The 23,753-nt window shown below is 37.4% G+C and overlaps 3 protein-coding genes across 5 annotated transcripts; 1 reads left to right on the plus strand and 2 right to left on the minus strand.

Moving 5' to 3' along the window:
- Positions 1-1,672: 1,672 nt before the first annotated feature.
- Positions 1,673-6,900, minus strand: LOC129098631 (protein SCO1 homolog, mitochondrial). The gene is made up of 7 exons (XM_054607690.1): positions 6,572-6,900; positions 5,968-6,090; positions 5,069-5,159; positions 4,766-4,963; positions 4,577-4,669; positions 3,407-3,522; positions 1,673-3,251 (listed from the first exon to the last, which is right to left on the minus strand). Exons 1-7 carry the CDS (start codon positions 6,713-6,715, stop codon positions 3,102-3,104), a joined length of 915 nt encoding a protein of 304 aa, XP_054463665.1. The 5' UTR covers positions 6,716-6,900; the 3' UTR covers positions 1,673-3,101.
- A 447-nt stretch (positions 6,901-7,347) lies between these two features.
- Positions 7,348-9,995, minus strand: tmem220 (transmembrane protein 220). Of its 2 annotated transcripts, XM_054608037.1 has the most exons (7): positions 9,719-9,995; positions 9,448-9,575; positions 9,239-9,268; positions 9,095-9,155; positions 8,706-8,829; positions 7,972-8,031; positions 7,414-7,857 (listed from the first exon to the last, which is right to left on the minus strand). In XM_054608037.1, exons 2-7 carry the CDS (start codon positions 9,538-9,540, stop codon positions 7,725-7,727), a joined length of 501 nt encoding a protein of 166 aa, XP_054464012.1. In that variant the 5' UTR covers positions 9,541-9,575; positions 9,719-9,995; the 3' UTR covers positions 7,414-7,724. The 2 variants fall into 2 exon arrangements, with proteins under 2 accessions (XP_054464011.1, XP_054464012.1); XM_054608036.1 differs by having other exon boundaries at positions 7,348-7,857; positions 9,448-9,763.
- A 1,745-nt stretch (positions 9,996-11,740) lies between these two features.
- map2k4a (mitogen-activated protein kinase kinase 4a) lies at positions 11,741-23,141 on the plus strand. 2 transcript variants are annotated; one of them, XM_054607500.1, is made up of 13 exons: positions 11,741-12,137; positions 12,836-12,871; positions 13,859-13,891; positions 16,025-16,127; positions 16,213-16,387; positions 16,486-16,605; positions 16,734-16,853; positions 16,944-16,995; positions 17,093-17,220; positions 21,210-21,287; positions 22,079-22,227; positions 22,412-22,457; positions 22,920-23,141. In XM_054607500.1, exons 1-13 carry the CDS (start codon positions 11,978-11,980, stop codon positions 23,031-23,033), a joined length of 1,314 nt encoding a protein of 437 aa, XP_054463475.1. In that variant the 5' UTR covers positions 11,741-11,977; the 3' UTR covers positions 23,034-23,141. The 2 variants fall into 2 exon arrangements, with proteins under 2 accessions (XP_054463475.1, XP_054463476.1); XM_054607501.1 differs by lacking the exon at positions 13,859-13,891.
- The last annotated feature ends 612 nt before the right edge of the window (positions 23,142-23,753 follow it).

Below are 23,753 nucleotides of genomic sequence, written 5' to 3' on the forward strand. Positions count from 1 at the left end.
AATGTCTGCGTGGACGTTTGACAGCGAGGAGGCCGCGAGATGTCAATACAAGGGTCAGGGGACAAGAAAGGGAAGAAAATCCTCTCGTGAGCTGGTGGTGCTGCAGAGAGGTCGAGGGGGAAAATAGATCTGAGGACGGGTGCATCTGCACAGGATTAGGGGGTCAACTGGGGAGACAAGGACTTGCTGGGGAGTAAAGCTACTGAGAACCACTCCCATGACGAATGTGTCAAAAAATAAAAAACGTTTAAGCATGTCTGTTGTCTGTGAATCAAAAAACATACATGTTTTCCTGCACAGGGTTTAAATCTGGCTTCTTCACCGATCTGTGTCATGTTTGAATCTAAACTGCTAAAAACAGAGAAAGAGAGAACGACATTTGGATTGACGGTGCGATTGATCGGCCCACGAGAGCACTGACTGTGGGAGATCAATCGTCCTGTCAATCTAAATGCAGTTTACTTCCTGCGTTCTCTGCTGGGGAAATTTATGTTTACAAGTCGAAAGAAATTAAACAGAGCAGAAGCTGTGACTGAGAGGTGTTTTATGTGAGAAGTAAATTATTTTATTGACAATAACATCGAAATAAAAAATGAACGGGAGATTTGCACCACAGTTGTAAATCAAACTGTGGATGTGTATATACCAGGATGTTCTACTGCAACCAGTTGCATTTTGCAGAATGCGGGCCAGCGGACTTTTCTGGATATTCTGACCACCAATCCTCTGCTCAGCAGAAGAGAAACAAGAACGACAGCCTGATTTGCTGTCAACCGCTATATGAACGGGCTGCAACCGCTATATGAACAAGAGGGTCAGAGTTCAAGATGAAATGTCATGACAACGTAGTATGTCCCAGTTGCACTTGTACTTTTCTTAGGATTTCAAAGTCAAGAGCTACTCTGACTTTAAAATGAATCAGAAAATAACAGTCTACGTTTTGTTCTTACATCCGCTTTAGTGTATTTAGTGGTCTGAAACAGGCCTTCTCCTGGTTAAAGGCTTAGAATAAAATTGAATAAAGTTTTTAGGGTTAATAAAAACAACAAAATGATCAATCCGTAAATGAATCTGTTCCATTCTGAGCGCTCTGCGTGACGCTGGAGTCTCTCTAACAGGATTGATCCCGGTGGTGTCTGGCTGCTGAGAGCTGAAACAACTGCTGTGTTTGCTTTTCTAATCCCCTTTCTAAAAGGAACGTGACAGGTGTTCAGCCAGAACAGATATTAATAAATCAATACTGGCTGCTGGCAAGTTTGGGTCAGAATAAATGTACTGTTGCTCTGAATGCAGCTCTTAAATATTGGAACAAATTCCATTTAACTATAACTGGAAGTCGCCTCCTCCATTAAATTGAGGCTTTTAATGATATCATCAATCAGAGGTTAACCTCCATCTGAAAGCAATTACGCACTACGATGAGCTCGGTCTTCCTGTCAACACTTAAAAAGCTGAAATAGCAGCGTTTTGCATTAAATATTCCGTCCAACGGAGAAGGATTTTTGCAGGAATCCTCACAAAAAGATGGTAGAACCTGGTGCTTCTGGTTGAGACTTTTTGTGTATTTCACTGAGGATGAACCACACAAGAAATTCAGAACAGAATCAGAACAGAATCAAACTGTATGTTTTTAAAGCTAGAGTGGAAAATGTGGTCAAGGCTATGTTTTCACTCTTTTATTCAAATAGTTACGGGACGATTACAATCACAATCATTCTGGTCAAAATAATCATGATATATTCCTCTGAAAATGGCACTAAAACAAAAAATAATCACTTTACCGTCCATTTGGTTAAGACATTTCTAAGTTTATTGCATCAGATATAACTTTTAGTTCACAAAACCCAAAAAACCCAAATAAGGAAATTGTAAATAATAAATAAATAAAGATGGATAAAGAAATAATTGTGTGAATCTGTTCTTTCTTAAATGATCATTTCAGTTTTTTGGTATTTTTAAATCAGGTTCTATTTTCCACTTCTGTACATAATAGGGGGGTAGACAACTTTTTTTCAAATCATGAAAATTCAGTACCATCAACTATTTTACTGTAATCCACCACAAAATCCCATATCATCCTATCGATACAAACAAATACTCACCATCAAAATGTTCACACCAAACACCAAATTCTCTTAAAAAGTGAACACTGGATTTGTATGTTTTAGATATTTGATCTTTTACGGATGGAGAAATACTGATAAACCCGTCAATACTGACACTGAAGGCAGTTTCAGTGTCAGTGTTATACGATATGATATCAGTAACATATGAGGTTTAATGTTCAGGTCGTCTTCCTGCAACTCAGTTTCATAGTTACAGTTTTAGGGCATTGATTTCCTTAATAAGGAATTATATTTTCCATATCTCATTTGATGTTTCTTCTTATTGGACTGTAAAAAGAGTTTCCCTGGGAGATCCAATTTCTTGTTTCCAAATTTCACCTTTAACAGCATTAAACACGATTTCTTTTTTTATTGCTCTCTTCAAAGCTCTTTTTCTCCTACATTGTATTTGTTCAGTCAGAATTATCTCTCCAGAGATAAAGTTTAACACTAGATAAAATATTTGAATGTCAAACGTTTTTAGAAAAGTGAAAAAATAAGGATGAAAATTGGTGGTTTTTCTCCAGAGAAACACATTTTAAAATCCAACACATACTTTCGGTGGGTCCTAATCAATAGTTTGCCATTAATGCATTTGGAAAAAAGTTGTCAATCAAACACAAATAAAATATTCAAAGCATAGTTATATTTTGTATTTTTATCACAAAATCAAATCACTTCATTCACAACCAGATTTTTTCCTCATTCTTTGAATCATAAATCAGAGATATTGATCTTATTGGGGCTGATTTGTGCACATTTATTTTAAAGCAGGAGGCACTTGTTGAAGCCATTTTTTCAAATCAAGTCAATTCGGCAGCAGTGTGAACTGTATGTACGATGGAGAACAGAACCAGACATCTGATCTGTTTTCTGCTGCACATCACTCGTTTAAAAGGAATGTTACTGCAGAGATTTCGTACAACAGCGTGTTCAGAATAAATAGCAATATGAAGTGTCAGTAGTGATTAAACCTGTCGGTCCGTAGTGGGTCTTTTAATTGGCTGCTGCTCCCTTTGCCTTCTTGTACTTCTTCATGTGTGACGCTATCGAGCTGCTGATCTCCCCACTTCTTTTGTTTTGTCCGAAATACTCCGCAAACTCTCCGTCGGGTGCAACGAGGTACATGATGATGGTGTGATCGACCTGAACGCAGCAAGAAAAGGAAATCAGGCTAAGTGGACTTTTTTTTTTTTTTATATATATATATATATATATATATATATATATATATATATATATATCATCTCTGCATTTGATGATGTGTAGTTTAAAAAACAACTTAGCAGGTTTGAACTCACGATGTAGTCGTTGTCTTCGTCCTTTGGTCCCTGACTGTAATAAACTCTGTAGGCTCTGGAAACCTGATCAATCTGATCCTTTGTTCCCGTCAGGCCGATCAGCTTTGGTGAAAACTCTGAAACAGACATAACATATATCATGCATAAGGGAGGCAACTAATCCTGACTTATCGATTATTTAGTTAGGTCTTCAAAATGTCAGAAAATGTTGATCAGTGTTTCCCAAAACCCAATATGAAGTCCTCAAATGTCTTCTGAAATATTCAGTTTACTGTCACAGAGGAGTGAAGAAACGATTAGAATTTATTGTCCTATCAAATCTGAGTTCTGAATTTTGTTTTTTCTTAAAAAATATAATTTTTTCACAAAATAGTTAGGGATTAATTTAATAGTTGAACTAATCAATACATTTTTGTATGTTTATATATATTATAAAAAATAATATATTTTATTAACATATATACTCTTACGTTTTTCTTTTAAATTATAAGTTCCTATGAAAATGTCAATTTTTTTCTGGCAAAACTGGGATCTCTTAATAATAATTTTAACATTGAAATGCAAATAATTGTTCATGAAATGGCATATCATTTTCTTTTCTGTTGTTATTCTTTCATATTCATCAGATTATGTACAATATTATCAATTTGACAGAAATACTTTAAAAAATTGCTCTATCTTTGAGATGGAAACAAACAATGCCACCTTACAGAGTTGTTTGATACTTTTTTTTATTAAATCGTATACTCTTATTGTCTCATCACTTTTAAAATGAGCGGCAGCGTCAAAGAGGAAAAATTCATCACATGCAGCAATTTCAGCATGCTGTTTTCTGGTAATGTTATTTGACATTTTGTTTTAACTATGGGGAAATCTTCTGCATTTGATGCTCGATGGAGGCCTGAAATAAATAACTGCCATGTTACAGATTTTGCTCTTTGCACTACAACATTTCCAAGTCTTACTTCAGCACTTAGCTACAGTTGGATAACAGTGTTAGTGAGGTTTGGAGAAGGTGTCTTAGTTGCAGTACATATGATTATCTTTAGACACTAAAACTCAGATCGGTATTTTGGTGAAAATTCATAAAAAACAGGTCGATCTCATTTCCCCTTATTGTTAAACCACGTCTTACTCCATATATAGAAAACAAAAAAGATGTTTTTGTACCTTTCACATAAGCACCCATGGCCTCCGTTGTGTCCCTGTCAGGATCAATGGTGATGAGGATCGGCGTCAGGTTTGGAAGAGACTTTATTCTATCTGAGAGGAACAAAACAAGAACATGCTGTTTTAGGAAGAGGAGGATACTCAACATTAACCCTGTAGTTTATCATAATTCCTGATGTTTTTAATCACCTATTTCATCCACCACTTCAATCATTTTCTCTATTTCATCCGGGCAGATGTCAGGGCAGTGAGTAAACCCAAAATAGATGAGGACCCACTGGCCCAGGAAGTCCTCACTCTTGGTGGGCTTGTTGTTGTGATCGATGAGCGAGAACGGACCGCCCAGCGCCGGTCGGCCGATCGATTTGGTCCGCTCCTTTTCAATCTCTGCAAACAGTCAACAAATAAAGATTTAGACCAGAAAAGCTTGATCTTAATGAAAAACTATTATTTTTTCACTTGTTTTACAGATTTAAGTAGTAAAATACTTACGTTCTTCCTTTTCTTTCTTTAAATATTTCATCCCTGCGAGCAGAGTTCCTCCGATAGCAAATGTGATTGCTAAAGATTTCCATGTAACAGGCTTTAAAGAGGAGACAATGACAAAATAAAAATCATAGAGGAATCCTTACATTTCAAAAGGATGGAACATTTATGCTAAACTCTGGTAATCAATCAGTTTGATCTGTTCTTCCCAGATGTTCAGAGATTCTCTTCTCTAACAAACTCTGATGGATTACAATGATCTCATTTCATGCGTTAGAATGAACTGTAAATATTCTGTCTGTCATCAGAAAGAAATCTGACTGCTTTTCATGTAATTGTCTAATATTAAATCATTATTAAAAAGTGAAATGGGTCCCATGTGTTCAATGTCGTCATAAAACAAGAGGATGAGTGAAGATTTAACAAGTTTCATGATATTTTAAAGGCCTTGAAAATGGTCTTATTGAACTCCAAAAACATTCCATTGACACGCTGTTATTTCCTAAATATGTTTGGGGGAGAATTTTGAAACTTTAAAGACATACTCTGCTCGAATTGTTTGTAATGTCTCACCTTTCTATTAGTCGATGTCATTGTTGTCTTAATGTGAGTCGCATTAAGTGCTTAAAGTTTTACCCTCGGAGTCATGCACAGTTAATTGTGATACAAGGAAAGCATTGCATACAAGGTTAGCACAAAAAAACCTTAGTTTAAAATATTTGCATTAGTCTTTGTCAACCATTCAGCCCAATAACACTGGCACAACAAGGCACCAGAAGCATTACAGGTGCTGCATTTAAACCAGAAATCATTACTTCTCAGTTAATTCACATTTGATTTGAGTAAAGTCATGTTACACCGAGGGGGATGCAGCTTTAACATAATCTTTTGCATCTTAACCTCACCCCAGACTTCTTATTCTTCTTCTCTTCTGATGAAGGCGGTGGAGGCAGTGAGGAAAGTGTCCTCGAGGAGTGTTGATGAAGCTGTTGAGCTGCTCTGCAGGTGTACCGCTGACTGGCGTTCACCTGTTAATGAGCAAACATACAGGAGAAGATAAGATAAGATAAGATAAGATAATCCTTTATTAGTCCCGCAGCGGGGAAATTTACAGGATTACAGCAGCATAGGTTTAGTGCAAACAAGAGATATAATAAAAGAAAAACAAGATGGAAAAAAACAAGTATTATAAATAAGCAATAAAAACAGTAAAGAATCCACAATAACTGAAATATTATATATACACATAGAAAACTATTATAACTATAATTGCACAGTGTATTTGTAAGCTATGTGGTTAGAGTTAAAAGCCTTACATTACAATATATAGCCTTTAATTGGTAATAAAACACAAATAAAGGTGTTGTGACAAACTCCATTCACATATTTGCTAATTTAACGCCCTGTTGCATGATGGGAAAACAAGATGCGGAAGTGGAGACGTTTAATTGCCAATTTCCCAAATGGAGTCTGGGGACACACCTGACACCAAGGCGAGCTTTGACCTACCAGGTAGCAGTGAACTCCGGGTTCTCTCCGTGAAAGGCTGTGCGAGAGTCTCACATTCAGTGTCCTGGTCCCGTTTTGCAGGAGTTTAACATTACTGTGAAACAACCGGCATCCCAGTCCGTGATATAAGACACTCAGGGCCATGTTTGCACCTTGAGAGAACCGCTGCTCCAACGAGGAAGCGGTTACAAGTTTACAAAACGTGAGAAGTGAAGAGGAGATGGGGCCGTACACACTGCTGTTCTGGAGTCAGTTCTACATGTTAGTGTTGAGTAAGAATGGCTGATTCGAAAGTGAAAAGGCTGGTCTCAGATCAGCGTACAGGTCGCTGTTACTTAAGACAGGAAGTGACGTGTTTTACATCTTCTTCTATCATCCGGTTAGTCATAGCGCTCTCTGCTGCCCCCTGGAGGGCGAAAAATGTGTAGAACATTGTAAAATAAATAAATAGATTAAAAAATATATTAATATATAAATATAAATTATAAATAAATACAGTACCAGTCAAAAGTTTGGACACACCTTCTCATTCAACTACTTTGAAGAATCTAAAATATAAAACATATTCTGGTTTGTTGAGCATTTGTTTGTTTACCACATAATTCCATATGTGTCTTCATAGTTTGGATGTCTTCAATATTAATCTACAATGTCGAAAAAAAAAAAAAAATAAAGAAAAACCATTGAATGAGAAGGTGTGTCCAAACTTTTGACTGGTACTGTAAATTGAAATTTTTTTTATATAAAAAAACATATATAAATAATAAATAATATATAAATTATATCACTTGTTTTTTTAATATTTTACATTATTTATACATTACATTTAATTTGACAGAACATCAAGGTCTGGACACTCCAAGATCAAAAAAATAAATCATAGTTGTAATAGAGTCTCATATAAAAATTATAAAAAATGATATAACAAACAAAATTAAATTGAACTTAAAAGACACAACATGTAGGTAAACATTGGATGAAAAAAAATAATATTCCTTCTTTAAGTGGCACCATTAAGCTGACACGTTTGTAATTAATGATACTATAAAAAGGTTTTACTTAAGCAGCATTCTTGGTCCAGGATTTTCAGTCAAAGAACGTAATACAAAAGGAATATTTAAATCAGTCCAAAAAGAGAGTAAGAAGTGGATTTCTAAATAGCAGTTTGACAATGTGAAGGCCAGTTTGATCTCAGCTCCTTATTGATGTAGTAGTAAAGCCAGGCCACAAAGGGGAAGACTGTGATGGCAGCAGCTGTTGAGACTCTGAGCATCCCGACTGGAGCCCTGATGGAGAAGAGTGGAGTAAAGATTAGGGAAAAAAACACATACTGGATATAAAAACAAAAGAAACATACAAAACAAAGATTTGAAAAACATCTGGTTACATCATTATTTTACCTTCCAGAGTGGCGACACAGGAGAAGCCAAACAGCCGTCAACATGAGACCAGAAAATTCTCTAAAAGGAGGAAAGATTATATTAATTTCACTTCATCAATTTACCTGAATCAATTCTGCTTACAATTCAATTAGATTTTTTTATGTATAATCTTATGCACACATAAAAATAAGTAACAATTCCCCTTTTAACACCATTCAAAACGTATTTTTAAACATTTTGCATGATTAGAAAAAAAATCATGATTAGTTGATCCTTAACATCTTACATAGACTGCAAAGTAAGAATAACCTTTAAAAAGAATTAAGTTAAAAAAAAACAATTTATGAAATGCCATATTGCCATGAGAGTAGAGGTGACAAAATATTCCCTTGGCTTTGGACAAATCACATGAAAGAAATGTTTTTTTTTTCTTAATGTACCCATAATGTAATTTTTTTGACATGAAAAAAAAAATACAAATCTGGCATACTTACAGTACCAGTCAAAAGTTTGGACACTTTTTTTTCCTACATTGTAGATTAATATTGAAGACATCCAAACTATGAAGGAACACATATGGAATTATGTAGTAAACAAACAAATGCTCAACAAACCAGAATATGTTTTATATTTTACATTCTTCAAAGTAGTTGAATGAGAAGGTGTGTCCTAACTTTTGACTGGTACTGTAGATCACCACAGTGCTGCAGTCTCTTCTATTCTAAGCAAACAGGCCAGCAGTGTGAGTCTACCTGCCCTCCTCCTGCTGGAGGATCTCTGTGATTCGCTCTCTGTAAAGTCTCCATCCCAACATGGCAACAACAGCGCTGGAGATCATCACGTGGAGATCAGCAACGCGCCTCCAGGGCAAAGTCTCTGCAAAGAGGACATAAAACACATGTTCTCATCATGCTCTGCAGCTTCTTGCACTGAGCTGCACCGCCACGATGGAGCCACGTGGGGGCGCTGTCAGCACTGGAGGGGGAAAAAAGAGGCATTCAGTGTGGAAAACAGGAACATGCAAACTGGAAATTCTTAGAAAGTAACTGAGTTCAACCTCTTTTATTAAGGGTTTAACTCTCAATAGGTGATGCATTTACTAAACAAGTACACCACTTCAGATCCAGAGTTATCTGTCTACCTGCCACGTGGGGTTTAAAGCCAATGCATGCACACAGGACTGCAGGTACTCCATAACCAACCTGCAACAGAAATATATAAATTAATAGGAAATTACATGCAGAAAATTAATGACAAAATCATATGTGACATAGCTGAAACTTACCATCCACACCCCTGCGTCTGGATCATTGATCTGAAGTAAGAACACACAATGTTAAGTTAATGAGTAATGATATATATCTGTATATATATATATATGTATCTGTGTGTGTGTGTGTGTGTGTATATATATATATATATATATATATATATATATATATATATATATATATATATATATACAGATATATTTATGATTAAGTAAAAGCTCACCTGGACATAAGTTGCAAGAGCGAAGAAGAAAGACATGAAAAAGTTGCAGAGTCTCCAGATGACAGAAAGCCATGACTTACAAACTTCGCCCATTGCTGTTTTGGAACCTTTCACCTCCCCGCCCGGGCCTGCGGGACGTGAATACATAGCAAATCAAGCACACTGGAGGTCTCCTTCTAGTGTGATACACCGGCGAGGAGTGCGTTTGATATTCACTACGACTTCTGCATATTGACCTAAAAATGTTTGGACATTAACCACAGTTCACAACCTAGTGAATGTCCTTATCTCCACACGAGAACAAACGCTCCTTTTAGAGGAGATATAAGCCCACAGTCGGCTGAATTAAAGCGGGTGTTCTTTTATTTGTGTGTTTTGGGTTGTATAACTGTCAACACACGTCAGAGCTAACACTGTTATACAGTAATATAATGAAAATACTGTTTTATTACATGTTCTCTAACAGAATGTGAAAAAAGATCTCAAACAGCAGGGTTCGTTTCATTGCACTACGTTGGATTAAATCTTGGAGGTTTTCCGTCCCGGCTGCCCCGTAGAACAAAACGAGCACACATTCTCCGCAGTGACGTCAAGGTACCCAAGAGGCAGAGATACAACTTCCGATAGTTCCTTAAAAAATAAAATCATTATTGACAAAAAAAAAATAATAATCTTTGAAGGTGTGTTTATGGCTTGTGATATAAATGGTTAATGGACAATCAATATAATACCAAACATGAGAAATGTGTTTTATTTTTTTTATTGTTTTATTTCATTATTATTACGCAATGTCACTTGGCTGAAAACAAAAAGAAGAAAAATAAATCTATAAAAGTATTGTAGTGTTACATACATTTTAAGTTATTTATTTTTTGGTTTATGGTCCAAATGATACTACTACTACTACTTTAACGAATATGTGAACAACAATACTTTTACACTTTTACTTAAGTAAAAGTGTATTTGTACTCTGTAGTACTACTACATTTACTTAAAGTCGCATTCTCAAATATTTTCATTTTAATAAATGCCTGTTAACTCACAATCTATTGCGAAAGGAGGTAACACAATGGTGATTGAGCCGATGGCCCAATGATGAAAATATGCAATATTTATTAAGCATTTACAGTATAAAAAACGGTGTGTGAGTGACATTCCAGAAAAATCCTACAAAAATATTACAGTTTTTCCCCATTAAATACAGTACCAGACAAACGTTTGGACACACCTTCTCATTCAATGGTTTTTCTTTATTTTTATTTTTTTATTTTTTTCTACATTGTAGATTAATATTGAAGACATCCAAACTATGAAGGAACACATATGGAATTATGTGGTAAACAAACAAATGCTAAACAAACCAGAATATGTTTTATATTTTACATTCTTCAAAGTAGTTGAATGAGAAAGTGTGTCCAAACTTTTGACTGGTACTGTACACAAAAAAAAAAATTGGCATTCTAAATAAATGTCCTTTAAGTTACATTACATTACATTACAGTCATTTAGCAGACGCTTTTATCCAAAGCGACTTCCAATAAGTGTATTCAACAAAGGTATTCAAGAGAACTACTAGTCACCAGAAGTCATAAGTGCATCTCCTTTCTTAAACAAGCATCTAAGAGCATAAACCAGAGCAAAAGTACAGAAACAAACTAATACGAATACAATAAGTGCAACAAACTAATACGAATACAATAAGTGCAACAAACTAATACGAATACAATAAGTACAATAAACAAAAAGTGCAACAGACTAAACTGCAACAAACAATAAGTGCAACAAACAACTAATACAATAAGTGCAACAAACAAAAGTGCAACAAACTAATAATAACGAATACAATAAATGCAACAAACTACAATAAGTGCAACAAAAATAATACGAATACAATAAGTGCAACAAACTAACAACAATAAGTGCAACAGACTAAACAAATACAATAAGTGCAACAAACTAAGTGCAACAAACGAATACAATAAGTGCAACAAACTAATAATACGAATACAATAAGTGCAACAAACTAATACGAATACAATAAGTGCAGAAACAAACTAACACGAATACAATAAGTGCAACAAACTAACACGAATACAATAAGTGCTAAGTGGAAGGCTCAGGGTAAGTAAAACTAAAGGCGCTAAATACATCTTTACGGACACGTTCTTTATTTTATTTTGAAACAAACACACGTCACTTCCTGCCTCCCCTCGGCTACCCTCCCCTAGCTTGCCGCTCGCTCCGGGGACGCGGTGGGTGTTGACATGTCAGTGTCACTTGGTCAGCTGATTGCGGGTCTTAAAGCTTCTCGGCTAGTAGCCTTAGCCTTAGCTGGATGTTTGTTTGTGTTAACGTTGCCCGAAACCTTAAAAAACACCACATAAATCCGTCATAATTTAACATATTTTAAAACATCCACTCGTTGTGTTTCCCCTGAAGTCGCCGTCGGTGCGGTGTGATCGCTGCGGCTGGGAGGGGACGGGTGAAGTTGCTCTCCGTGTATCTGCATTGCAGCCCCGGTTTGCTGCTGATGGAATTCAAACACACAACAATGGCGACTCCCAGTCCGAACAACTCAACAACACAGAGCAGCCACAACAGCAGCAGCAGCAGCAGCAGCGCAGGATCCGCAGCGTCCCACCACCACCAGTCCCAGTCCCAGCACATCACCACCATGAGCAGCATGCAGGGTAAGAGCTCAGCACGGGAGGTAGGAGGCAGAAACCATCCTGCTGCAGTGAAGGTTAATGGTAGCAGGGCTAGCCGTGGGAGGCTACTCCCAGGACTGGGGAGGAGAAGAAGAAGAAGAAGAAAAAAATAATAATACATTCCCAAGGGAGAGAACCAGTGTTTTTCCCCATCTGTCAGCACATTTAATGCAAATAAATACAAATGCAATCTCATTTTCATTCAATTCTCCCCTTTTTTTTTTTTTTTTTGGTCTGGGGGTTAAAAAAAAAAAAAAAAAATGGCAATTCTGAATCGCATCTATTGCAGCAGATGTCATTTAAAAAAAAAAAAAAAAAAAAAAAAAAAAAGCAAAAATTCCGCATTGATGTAATTGAACTGCAGCTTCCTTGACAGCCATTTAAATAAAGTGGATTGCACTACCTGTTCATTTATTAAAACCCCTTCACAGATAAGACAGCATATCACGTTATGTTGCATTGGGTGCATGAGGTTGGCAATATGCACTAATACATTACATTGATTGTAAAGTCTGATGGGGTTCTTATTAATTGATGCAACACTGTCGTGCACGAGCTGCTCTGTGCTTTTCAGAGCTTGTGAACAAAAAACAGTCTCTTGCTTCCCCAACACACCAAAACCTAAACGCTCATCACAACTCTGTGTTTTTGTTGAACCAATGTCTCATTTTAACTTTCAGAGTCCAACACCTGCTGGAGATGTCAGAGTGAAACAGGTAGCTACACACTTCATTGACCTCATATAGTAGAATGCGCAGTTTGATTAGAAATCCAGTTGAAAGTTTTCAGTCTCGATACGAGATGACAGGAGCTGGGAAGCGAAAAATATACGTAGAAAGTAACATAACCGGCTGTGATTGTGATCAAGTTCTTATCTTCTAGTTCACGCCTGAATGATGATGTAAAACATAGTTTGTACAGTTAGAACTTTGGTTGATTTATCTTCTGATTTAACTGTCACCTAATGGTTTAATTAATCAATATAAATTGACTTATAACAGAGATGCATGTTGATTTCATATCCCTGCTACCCCTCTTTATAAAGAAGGTAAAGCCACCGTAATGAATCCTAACAGTAATAGTAATCCAGGCTTTAACTGATTTGATTTAATTGATGTAATAATCATAATTAATCAGCTAGCTGGTGTGAAGCCCTGTTGTGTAAATCCTGTGCTTTAATTCACATTTCTCTGACCAAATGTCACCTTTTTTCACCTTACTGCTGCTAACTAATGATTCCTAACTCCTGACATGATGCTGAATGATGGTGAGCTGTCCCGAGAAAACGTTTAATAAACTGTCATATGTCTTTCGTGATGGTAATTCATACTCTTTTTTTTTTTATTTCATCTATTATTTTACCTCTTCCATTTGCCCTTTTACACTGACTGACACACTCGTAGTTGTTTCGTAAATGCGTGTGCATGCTGATGCATCACCCTCCTGATGATGCATTCAACCTGTGATAGAAAAGCTCCACGTGTCATCAAAGCAAGGCCAATTTCTGGGATTATTTGTCAACCCTGAAACTAGCAGGATTCCTGTTTTTTTTTTTTTTTTTTTTTTATGGGGCAGGAGGTGTTTTTTAGAAGGAGGGCAGTAACATTAGGGTCCAACTAACAAAGCGGTCTCGTGACGACGACGTAACGAGCCGGGAAGGTGAAATGTGAAGAAAAATAAAAGCTGTCTTCTCACCTCTGTAGGGTTTCAGATAAACCTCTCTGGAGCTCCCCCAAGTAAGCCAAACCTCCTTTTTTTTTTTTTTTTTTTTTTTGTTGCTTCAGCACCAACAGTTCTCACCCTTTTTTTATTTGGTTTTCCGCCTGACGGTCTGGTTTTGGGGGGAGTCTGTCCTGCTGTTCTCAACTAATCCACGTCCAGACCTCTGACGGGTTCACGTAGGCTTGTGCCGGTAGCTGATGGCTCTGTGCTTTAACATGACGAGCTCAGATAAGAGGAGTAACGCTGCAGCTTGTCAGACATTTATGGATTTTTTTAAGTTTATATAAATCACTACGTTTATTTTTACATCAACTGCAGCATTAATGTTTGGCCTAAAAAAGTGCAGTTTAGCTTCATTCCTACTGATTTAAGCAAAAAACAGGTGAGTTTTATTTGTTCTCATCGGCACAAGCCTAAAATTCAGAGCTTCCATTGATATTTTAAGATCTTCTTAACAGTTTTTTCCCCGTCTGTCACTCCTCAGTGTGATAGAAAAGTTCCCCCAACCAAATAAACACTGTTTTCATTAATCAATCAAATCCCCCCCCATTAAATACCATAATGGAAGCTCTACCTTACTGGTTTTCAGTGTGAAACTAACAAGCAAAAGTAGTGCCTGTGGTGTTGTCACATTACTTTTGTTTTCAACCGGTTTGTCTCTTTTTTTTTTTTTTTTTTTTTTTTTTTTTTTTTTTGGCATGGGTGCACCTCAGCATAGCACTTGCTTGTCGGGACAAGGTACACACACGTTGTCATTTGGAGGGATGTTTTGCATTCAAGCCGACGGGAATCCAAGCGCTCGCATTCTTGTGGTGTTTTTTGGGGCCGAGTAGAGCGGCTGCTCTACCATCGGAGGTGAAATCAAAGCAGTTGGCCTTGAGAAGCATGTCGTGTGTCAGTGTGTTTTCTTTTTCCCTGTTATTTTATGTTCATCTGTGGGTTGGCGTGTTTGTGTAGGTGTGTGTAGGTGTGTTTAGCAGCATGCTATGTTTCTGTTTCTGCATCAAATCTAGGATAAAGAAAGTGGTTTTATTTTACCGATAGCTGAAAGTGTTTGGCTGCTGCTGAACAGGAGACTCCAGTTTATATTTCCTAATATATATATACTCCAGATATATTAAGGAGATTTGGTAACTTATACACTGAGATGATGTACATTTTTAACTGTCGTAGTCATATTGAAAATTTAGTAGCAGGATTAATAGTGGTAAGTATTCAAAAAGTCTCTCAAATGTTAAAAAAAAAAAAAGCATTAAGAAATAAAGAAAGGTAAAAGTGGATTGACCACTCTTAAAGACAACCCGATACCATCAATTTAACATTAAGGTGGTACGTTTGACCTTAATGACTGTAAATGAAATTAGCATATAAAGCTTATTTTGAAGGCTGACCAGCTCAAAATGCTGAGTAATGAGAAGTATGATAGAAATACATGTTAAAATGTGTTATTCTACATTTTTCTTATTGTTAACAAGTCCCATAAAAATACCAAAACTAAAGACTCACTGGTTCCTCCTGAAGTCATAAATATAAATAAGCACTGCACACACATATTAAAGAAAAAAAAAAAGCTCAGTAATTATCAAACAAGCAGGAGGAAATAGTGCTTTTATTGGGGACTATTTTCAGCGGCGGATTAATCCCCATTTGGTGATCCAGTGAGTATTTGTGGCAACAGGAAGATTTGTGTCAAAATAAACTACAGTGTGTAGTTTTAAATGAATGTTGGATACAAAAGATACAGAAACCCAGATAATACTTTAATAGATACATTCGCTGTTGCTTTTGGTTTTTTTATGAGAACTGTCAACAATGATATTAAATAAAGAATATCACCAGACTTATCCCAGGCTTCTAGGTGAGTATATTTTGGGAAATTTGAAATGTGGTGATGCAGAAGTTGCATTTTCTTATCCCCTTGTTTTTTTTTTTGAAAGCATGACATCCATGGCTTTTGAGTAAATCTGTATAAATGTACTCTTCTCCTCACTCCCTCTATCTCATTTCATGGTTTGTTGTTTTCCTCTCTCTCGTTGTTTTCCTTTCACGTGGGGAGCGTTTCTTCCTTTTGGTCTCAACCCTCAACTCGAGCCGCTTCATTTTAGATCACGTTGATGTTCTTCCTTTATTTATTTTTTCCTGTTCAGGTAAACGCAAAGCCCTGAAGCTGAACTTCGCCAACCCTCCGATCAAACCCACGACTAGATTCACACTGAACACGGCCGGGCCGCCCTTTCAAAACCCGCACATGTGAGTAAAACTTTATTACCACTTCTCATTCCTGCAGAATAAAACTCCTACATTTAGATGTGTTCTCTTGTCTTGTTTCTGTCAGAGAGAGGCTGAGGACACACAGCATCGAGTCGTCGGGAAAGCTGAAGATCTCCCCGGAGCAGCACTGGGACTTCACCGCCGAGGATCTCAAGGATCTGGGCGAGATCGGCCGAGGAGCGTACGGCTCCGTCAATAAGATGGTGCACAAGCCGAGCAACCAGATCATGGCGGTCAAGGTGATTTTTACCTTTCTGCGACACACGGACAACCCGGTTTTAGATTTCTAGGTCGACTATGCATGTCTTGATTGTTTCGTACGTTTGTTTTCTTCCAGAGAATTCGGTCAACGGTGGACGAGAAGGAGCAGAAGCAGCTGCTGATGGACCTGGACGTGGTGATGAGAAGCAGCGACTGTCCGTACATCGTCCAGTTTTATGGCGCTCTGTTCAGAGAGGTGACATCCTGACTTATTCTCATTATCATTATTATTATTATTATTATTATTATTATTATTATTATTATTATAGAAGTGTTCGGTCTGTTAACTCTCAAACTCACTACTTCTCTTCTTGTGTGTTTCAGGGCGACTGTTGGATTTGTATGGAACTTATGGCTACCTCGTTAGACAAATTTTACAAGTTTGTATATTGCTCATTAGACGACGTGATTCCAGAGGAAATATTAGGGAAAATAACTTTAGCTGTAAGTTCTTCTGTCCCACTTTTTTAAAAACCTATAAAGAGGATACATTTGTATGACTCCTGCTGCTAAACCTTCTCTTGTGTTCCGCAGACTGTGAAGGCACTTAACCACTTAAAAGAAAACTTGAAAATAATACACAGAGGTGAGGCCGACGCCCTGATCGTATCATCCTTACCGTGTTCAACCTTAAGCTGTTTCTTAACACTCGCAACCATTCTTCTTCCTCGCTCTCCCGTCAGACATTAAGCCGTCAAACATCCTCCTGGACAGGAACGGAAACATCAAGCTGTGTGACTTCGGCATCAGCGGACAGCTGGTGGACTCCATCGCCAAAACCAGAGATGCAGGCTGCAGGCCGTACATGGCAGTGAGTTACACCTACACAGAACTCGGTTTCATCATCTTACTTGTTATCTTGTGGTGCAAAAGGACAGTGGTAGAGGTTTGATCAAAGCAGGAGACTCTCTTGAATGTTCCCTCTGCAGCTGTATTCTGTGTCTATATCCCATAATTCAGTAAAACAGGATATGGACATGAATCAGGGCCTCTCTTCGTCAGCAGACAGCACATACACTTCGTGTGTGTGCGTGCATGTGTTGGTGCGGGCGTGGGTGTGTGCACGTGTGTGTAAAAGATAAATCCTGATGAATCAGTAAAAACTTGTCTGAGAGCTGGTAGAAAAGGAAAACATCAAGTTGTGTTTTTTTTGGACCTCCTCTGTTGATGTGATACTCAAAAGAGGAGGAAAATTCCTTCAACTGACTTATATTTCACTGGAAATGGAAACCGAATTCATGACGGGTGCTATTTGAGAATATTTCCAGTTATTCCAGTCTTTATTTAGGGCTGCAACTATGATCGTTTTGATTAAAGGAGGATTTCCATATTGGTTTAGAGCTCGTGAGAGACAAATCATGGTCAAAGTTGCCGCAGCAGAGTTGAAATATCCAGATTTGTTGTCCCTGATATGGGCCAGCCTCCCATAACAGTTGATCCTACATTTCCCACAGTGCAACTTGACAGAGGCTTTTCATCAGAGTCTTTCTGTGTCTGGTAAATTCTTCGTACTCCAGAGAAATTGGAAATGTCCGAGCCCTAACCGACATAACCCTGATGACATCACGATGACATCATCAGGGTTGTCATCAATATGTTGTCTGGTTTTAAAAAAGCTCCTCCAGAGCCACAGAATACATTATTCTTTCAATTTAAGAGCCATGACGGTTAGACTTGATGTGTAATAAAGATGAAATTGGTTAATAATAATATTAATTATCAATAGATTCATTGATTAAATTCCAGTTTTGTCCAACATCCAGATGTATTTAATTACAAAGGCATAAAATGCTAAAAAGCCGCAAATCCTCACATTTTAGAAGCTGAATGAAATTCATCAACAGTGAAATTATGAAATGATCAGTTTGGTTTCACTATCTCTGCTGCAGCCGCCGTGTGTGTGTGTGTGTGTGTTGTGTGTGTGTGTGTGTGTGTGTGTGTGTGTGTGTGTGTGTAAATACACACAACATAATTGAGGTGCACTGAATGTTTGTCGGTTCAGAGAGGTGATCTCAGCGTGTCGTCATCACTCCGGGTCTTTTTCTGTCGTGGGGTTTCATCCCCCTTCCTCCTTCCTCCACAGCAGTTTCCATTCTAAATTTGGTGAGGCGCTATCACGACCCCAGCGGCAACCCACAGCACACACACACACACACACACACACACACACACACACACACACACACACACACAGACAGACGCAGGGAGCCTCGTTGGTGACGTAGAGCTTCCCACGGCTGTGAGCTCAACGGCAGGAATCTCAGCTCTGGTTTCGTTCTTCCGTCCAGGTGTTTGATCGCGACGCTGCTGGTTGCAGCAGGTTTTAATGACGTAGAAACACTGACCTCAGGACAGCTGGTGGAGCCCGACTTGATTGTTTGGATATGTGGTTTTGATAGAATATACACAACATGACTCTTTAGCTCAGGAAACATGAGGAATTTAGATTTTACAGGACCAGTAGCTCTTATTTACAAATCTTTGTGTTGTTGTTTGGCTGTTTTGGGCTGCAAACAATGATCATTTGCATTATTTTTGATTCATTATTTAGTGTATAAAATGAGGACAAACACTCATCAGAAGCCTCAAGAGCCCAGAGTGTAAAAAAAAATAAAAATAAGTTTATACTGATAAGAGACCAAAAAGAGGCAAATCCTCACATTTGAGAAGCCTGAACTCACAAGTATTCAACATTCACAAGGTAATTGATGATAAAAAAAAAACGCCTTCTAATCCCCCTAATTTGTTCGCTGTGCTTGCGGAGACTAAACACTTCCAGTCTTTGGCAGATGTGAGCGAGACTCTCTGCAGCAAGTCTACTGCAGTTCCGTTAAAACCCCATCATGCACTGCAGCAGAGACCGTCCCGGCTCCGCTGGGTGACATCAGCATCTAAATCTGGCCTGTAAATGGGCCAGAGAGGTGCTTTTTCCTTTTTCTCTCCTCACACAGCAGCGGGAGAGATGGGTTTTTGTTTTTTTCTGCAGCCTTTTTCGATCCCACTTCGTCAATGTTTTAAAAAATGGGGGGAGTGAAAATGTGAGTCAGTGCGGAGCCGGATGCCGATGGCGTTCTCGTCGAGCAGGTGAAAACATGCCCAGAGGTGATGAGCTGTCTCGGTATTCTTCGGGGGGGGAGTTTGAGGAGCGGTGGATTGGTTTTGACCCAGTTTGGTTGTGAACACTTTGTTTCCTTCTTTTAGTGGAGTCTGGAACTGAAAGACTGACATTAAATATAGATTTGAGGTACCCACATGGGCTTTAAAAACACTTTTCACGTCATAAAACTCCAGTTCACAGCTCATTCGTGATGCGTTGGTTACAAACAGCTTCATACTGTCCAAGTGTTTGAGTTTTCTAGTCTGACTTTCTCTCTAATACTGGGAGAAACTACAGATGAATTTAATATTTAACTAATTAATGTCACCATTAAACTTGACTTACAATAATTCATTAATTCATTTGTATTTCGCGCTTTCTGAAATTGTATGTTTCAATATGCAAATAAGGCTATTATCTTATTTAATATGTGCTAATTTGCATTCATGCCCAGAACATAAATCTGAACATTGAATAAAGCTAGGTTCAAAATTCTTGTTTAATTTTGTCAACATATTACAGTAAAAGCTTTTTACAGAGGTGAATTCGGATATCTCTTTGTGTTACTCCATAAATCATAAAATACTGTCAACACACAATAAACTATTTTCTCCTTGTTTTTAGGAATACAATGTTGTATAAATCAGTTTATGAATGATGTATGAACAGACCCCTCTGTAAAGACATTCAGAATATAGAGAGGAATGAAACTGTAAAGTGTGGTGTATGTAAGAGCTACTGAAGTGGAGATTTCTGGATCAGAGTCTGAGAAATAAAATATTTAGAGAAAACGACCTTTAAAGATATGTTTTGTAAAATGACATACATTTTGAAGACACCACAGGTGAATAGGGAAACAAAATTAACTTATGGATATTAACATGAAACTTCTCCAGTTGATTACTGACATTAAGATGATTCTTTTTTCTATTACAAGTTTTGTGAAATGTTATGTTTAAATATGTAAATTAGGCATTATCTAGTGAATTTAGAAGAAATCTACAGAGACAAATAGACAAAGAAGTAAAATAACACCTAACTGCGTATTTATGATGTTTTCTTTCCTCTAGTCTGAAAGAAAACGTGATGGAAGCAAGATAGTTGAAAAAATCTGAAAGTATCACTGAATGTCTGCAGTGTCTGTCTTTAGTGCTGAGAAAAGATTTCAATACACACAGGGACATCTGGTGGTTTACAAAGCTCACCGCAGACTGGAAGCACAAATGATTTACTCTCACATGTGACAATAAAAAGCAACCATTATATTTAATAAATAGTTATGCATTGCCCGTTAAGCCTACATACAGAATATTTTATTCTGTATTACTTTTCAATATTCGCCTGGCGTTGGTATCCATTAAAATATTACTTTTACTTAATAGGTGGAAATGTTTTCATTCTTTTGTCTTTCTAGTGAATATCACCACTATTATTCTCTTATTATTTTAATATATGTTATAAATCTCATTATTGCGTGTATCATTAGAGCACTGAAAATCTGTCTGAAGCACCATTTCAGTAATAATGTTCATGCTAACTTGCTGTAAATGTTGATTTAAAGCGTTTTTCTGCAACAATAACATATTGGTGGTCTGTATATAAAAAAAACACACTATCTTTCTTTGAAATCCACTAGGGATTGTACTTTTCCGTCTACTTTTGTTTTGAAACTCAAGAATCTTTTTCCTGTTTGACTTTTCCAGCCGGAGCGGATAGACCCCAGTGCGTCCAGGCAGGGCTACGACGTCCGCTCAGACGTTTGGAGTTTGGGAATCACACTGGTGAGTCTGAACCTTCACACTGAAGGTTAAAAAAAATGACATAAACTTCATATATTCATAGAAGGTATACAGATGTGTTTATTTAACTGTCCTCATTTTTCAGGATTCACATTTGCGTTTTGATATTGCATGTTTTTTTTACGCACATCGCATGGTTTCTCTTATGAAAGTGTGACACTACACATTCAGTTATGAATGAATACTTCATGAAATTAGCTGAGAGAAATTGCACCTTTGCTTTTTTCCCTAGAAGTTTAATGTTTTTGTATATATTTTTTTAATGATGTTAGTGCTTAAAGAGTGTTTTATAGTAACGGAAATAAAGATCATCTCTTTATTTCCTTTACTATAAAACACTCTTTAAGCAGATCAGGAGCTCTTACCACGTTAACTGACGTGTCATGACTTTCACAATATTTTCTTCACGTTTAATTGATAAGGGTTGATTGTTTTATATTGGCTCTGCCTGGTTATTATGGGATGTCAGGTCTACTTACAAACAGGTGGCACATTTTGAAACATGAAACTCGTTTAATGCTGCATTATTTTGGTTGTTTACAGCACAGTAACATCTGATTTAATGTGATGAAGAAGTGAAATAATCAGTAAAATGTATGTACTGTATATAAATATGTAATTCACCACAGCTGTTAGTTGCTGGAAAAGCTTGAAAATGCACTTTGATAAGTGATTTCATTTGGTGTTTGAGTCCTTCTATTGTTACTTCACACCTGATTTGTGGTTATAAAGCAGAAGCAGTTTTCCTGACCATGTTGTGTGCTGTGTTTCAGTACGAGCTGGCCACTGGGAGGTTCCCCTACCCGAAGTGGAACAGTGTGTTCGACCAGTTGACCCAGGTGGTGAGAGGAGACCCGCCGCAGCTCAGCAACTCAGAGGAGAGGCGCTTCTCCCCCAAATTCATCTCCTTTGTCAACGTGTGGTGAGGAAACACTGCTGGGAATAAATCTGCTTTAAATGAATTTAAATGATGTTCATGTGTCATGAAATCAAACCTGTGTCCAGTTGTTTTATGGTGACTAAACTCCAGCTGTCCCTCTGGTGGACAAATGGCTGAACTGCAGTTTCCACCGTCTTAACACTTTTATTTTTCATTCTCTCTCAAGCCTTACAAAGGACGAGTCAAAAAGGCCAAAGTACAAAGAGCTACTGGTGAGTTCTGTTTACACTCATTAAGTGTCAGCTTAAGATGTTTCAAACGCAGTTAAAGGGCAACGTTGGTGTTTTTCAACCCTATTTTCTAATCTTTTTGTATCTACTAATGGGGACACCAACTTTTGAAACTGGTCCATTATTATAATGAGTTTATATGTGCAACTATTTTTGTCCACTACAAGTGCATGCTTTTGCCGCTGTGAGGCTCAGGTTGTTATTCTAAGTGACAGAATTATTTAATTGCAAATTAGTCATATATGTAATATATGTAATATACTACTGATTGTAAGTCTCTTTGGATAAAAGCGTCTGCTAAATGACTGTAATGTAATGTAATGTAGTCTCTTGGACACAAAAACATGAGAAAATACCCTTTTATTTGTCTTACATTCAGTTGGTATTAATTTGTTGGCATATGAATTGATTTTATAACTCGACTTTTCTCTTCGTCCACTCCAGAGAGATCCGTTCATCCAGATGTACGAGGAGCGCTCGGTCGACGTGGCCAGCTACGTGTGCCGGCTCATGGATCAGATGCCGACGTCTCCCAGCTCCCCGATGTACATGGACTGATAGCAGGACGAGACGGAAACACACCAATAATTATTCACCAGTCTGCAACAGTAAATACATTTAAAGAAAAAAAAAAAAAACTACAAGAAAGTGAACAAAACGAATCCTTGTGTAAATTTGCTTGGTCCCCTTATTGCAGTGTTAAAAAGAGAATTGTAAAGCCTAAAAAAGAAAAGAAAAGAAAAACACCATTTGCAATAAAAGTGGTGTTTATTTCAGTCATGTCTGTATAAATATAGCAACACTTCTGTTTCTCTCTTATTCACAAACACACACACACACACACACACACACGGACGCACAGTCATGTAAGTAAAGTAGAAACTGAATCAATCATATGGTCTTGACTCATCTTAACGAGGACACATCTCAGTCGTTAGTACAGTGATTTAAAAAGAATAATAATAATAACGTGGAACTTGTATTTATAGCACCAAAAAAAACAAAACAATTCTCCAACATACTGGAATCATGCTCTTTGTGAATTGTCCCACCTCTTCCATGTACGTAACTGAAAAGCATCGTGTTTGGTATCTTAATGGAACTTTGCTTCTCTGGGTATAAAGCAGTTTAAAAAAAAAAAAAAAAAAAAGTGTCGGTGGTCCGAATCTTGTTAGATCTGCAGTCCAGTCGGTGCTGAGAGGCTGCTGTCCCGTCCTCGCTGTACAGTGGACTATATGCTGATATATGAATAAAGGAGGAGGAAGGAAAGTGTGTTTG

The sequence above is a fragment of the Anoplopoma fimbria genome, chromosome 11, assembly GCF_027596085.1.
Source record: "Anoplopoma fimbria isolate UVic2021 breed Golden Eagle Sablefish chromosome 11, Afim_UVic_2022, whole genome shotgun sequence".
Classification (NCBI taxonomy): Eukaryota; Metazoa; Chordata; class Actinopteri; order Perciformes; family Anoplopomatidae; genus Anoplopoma; species Anoplopoma fimbria.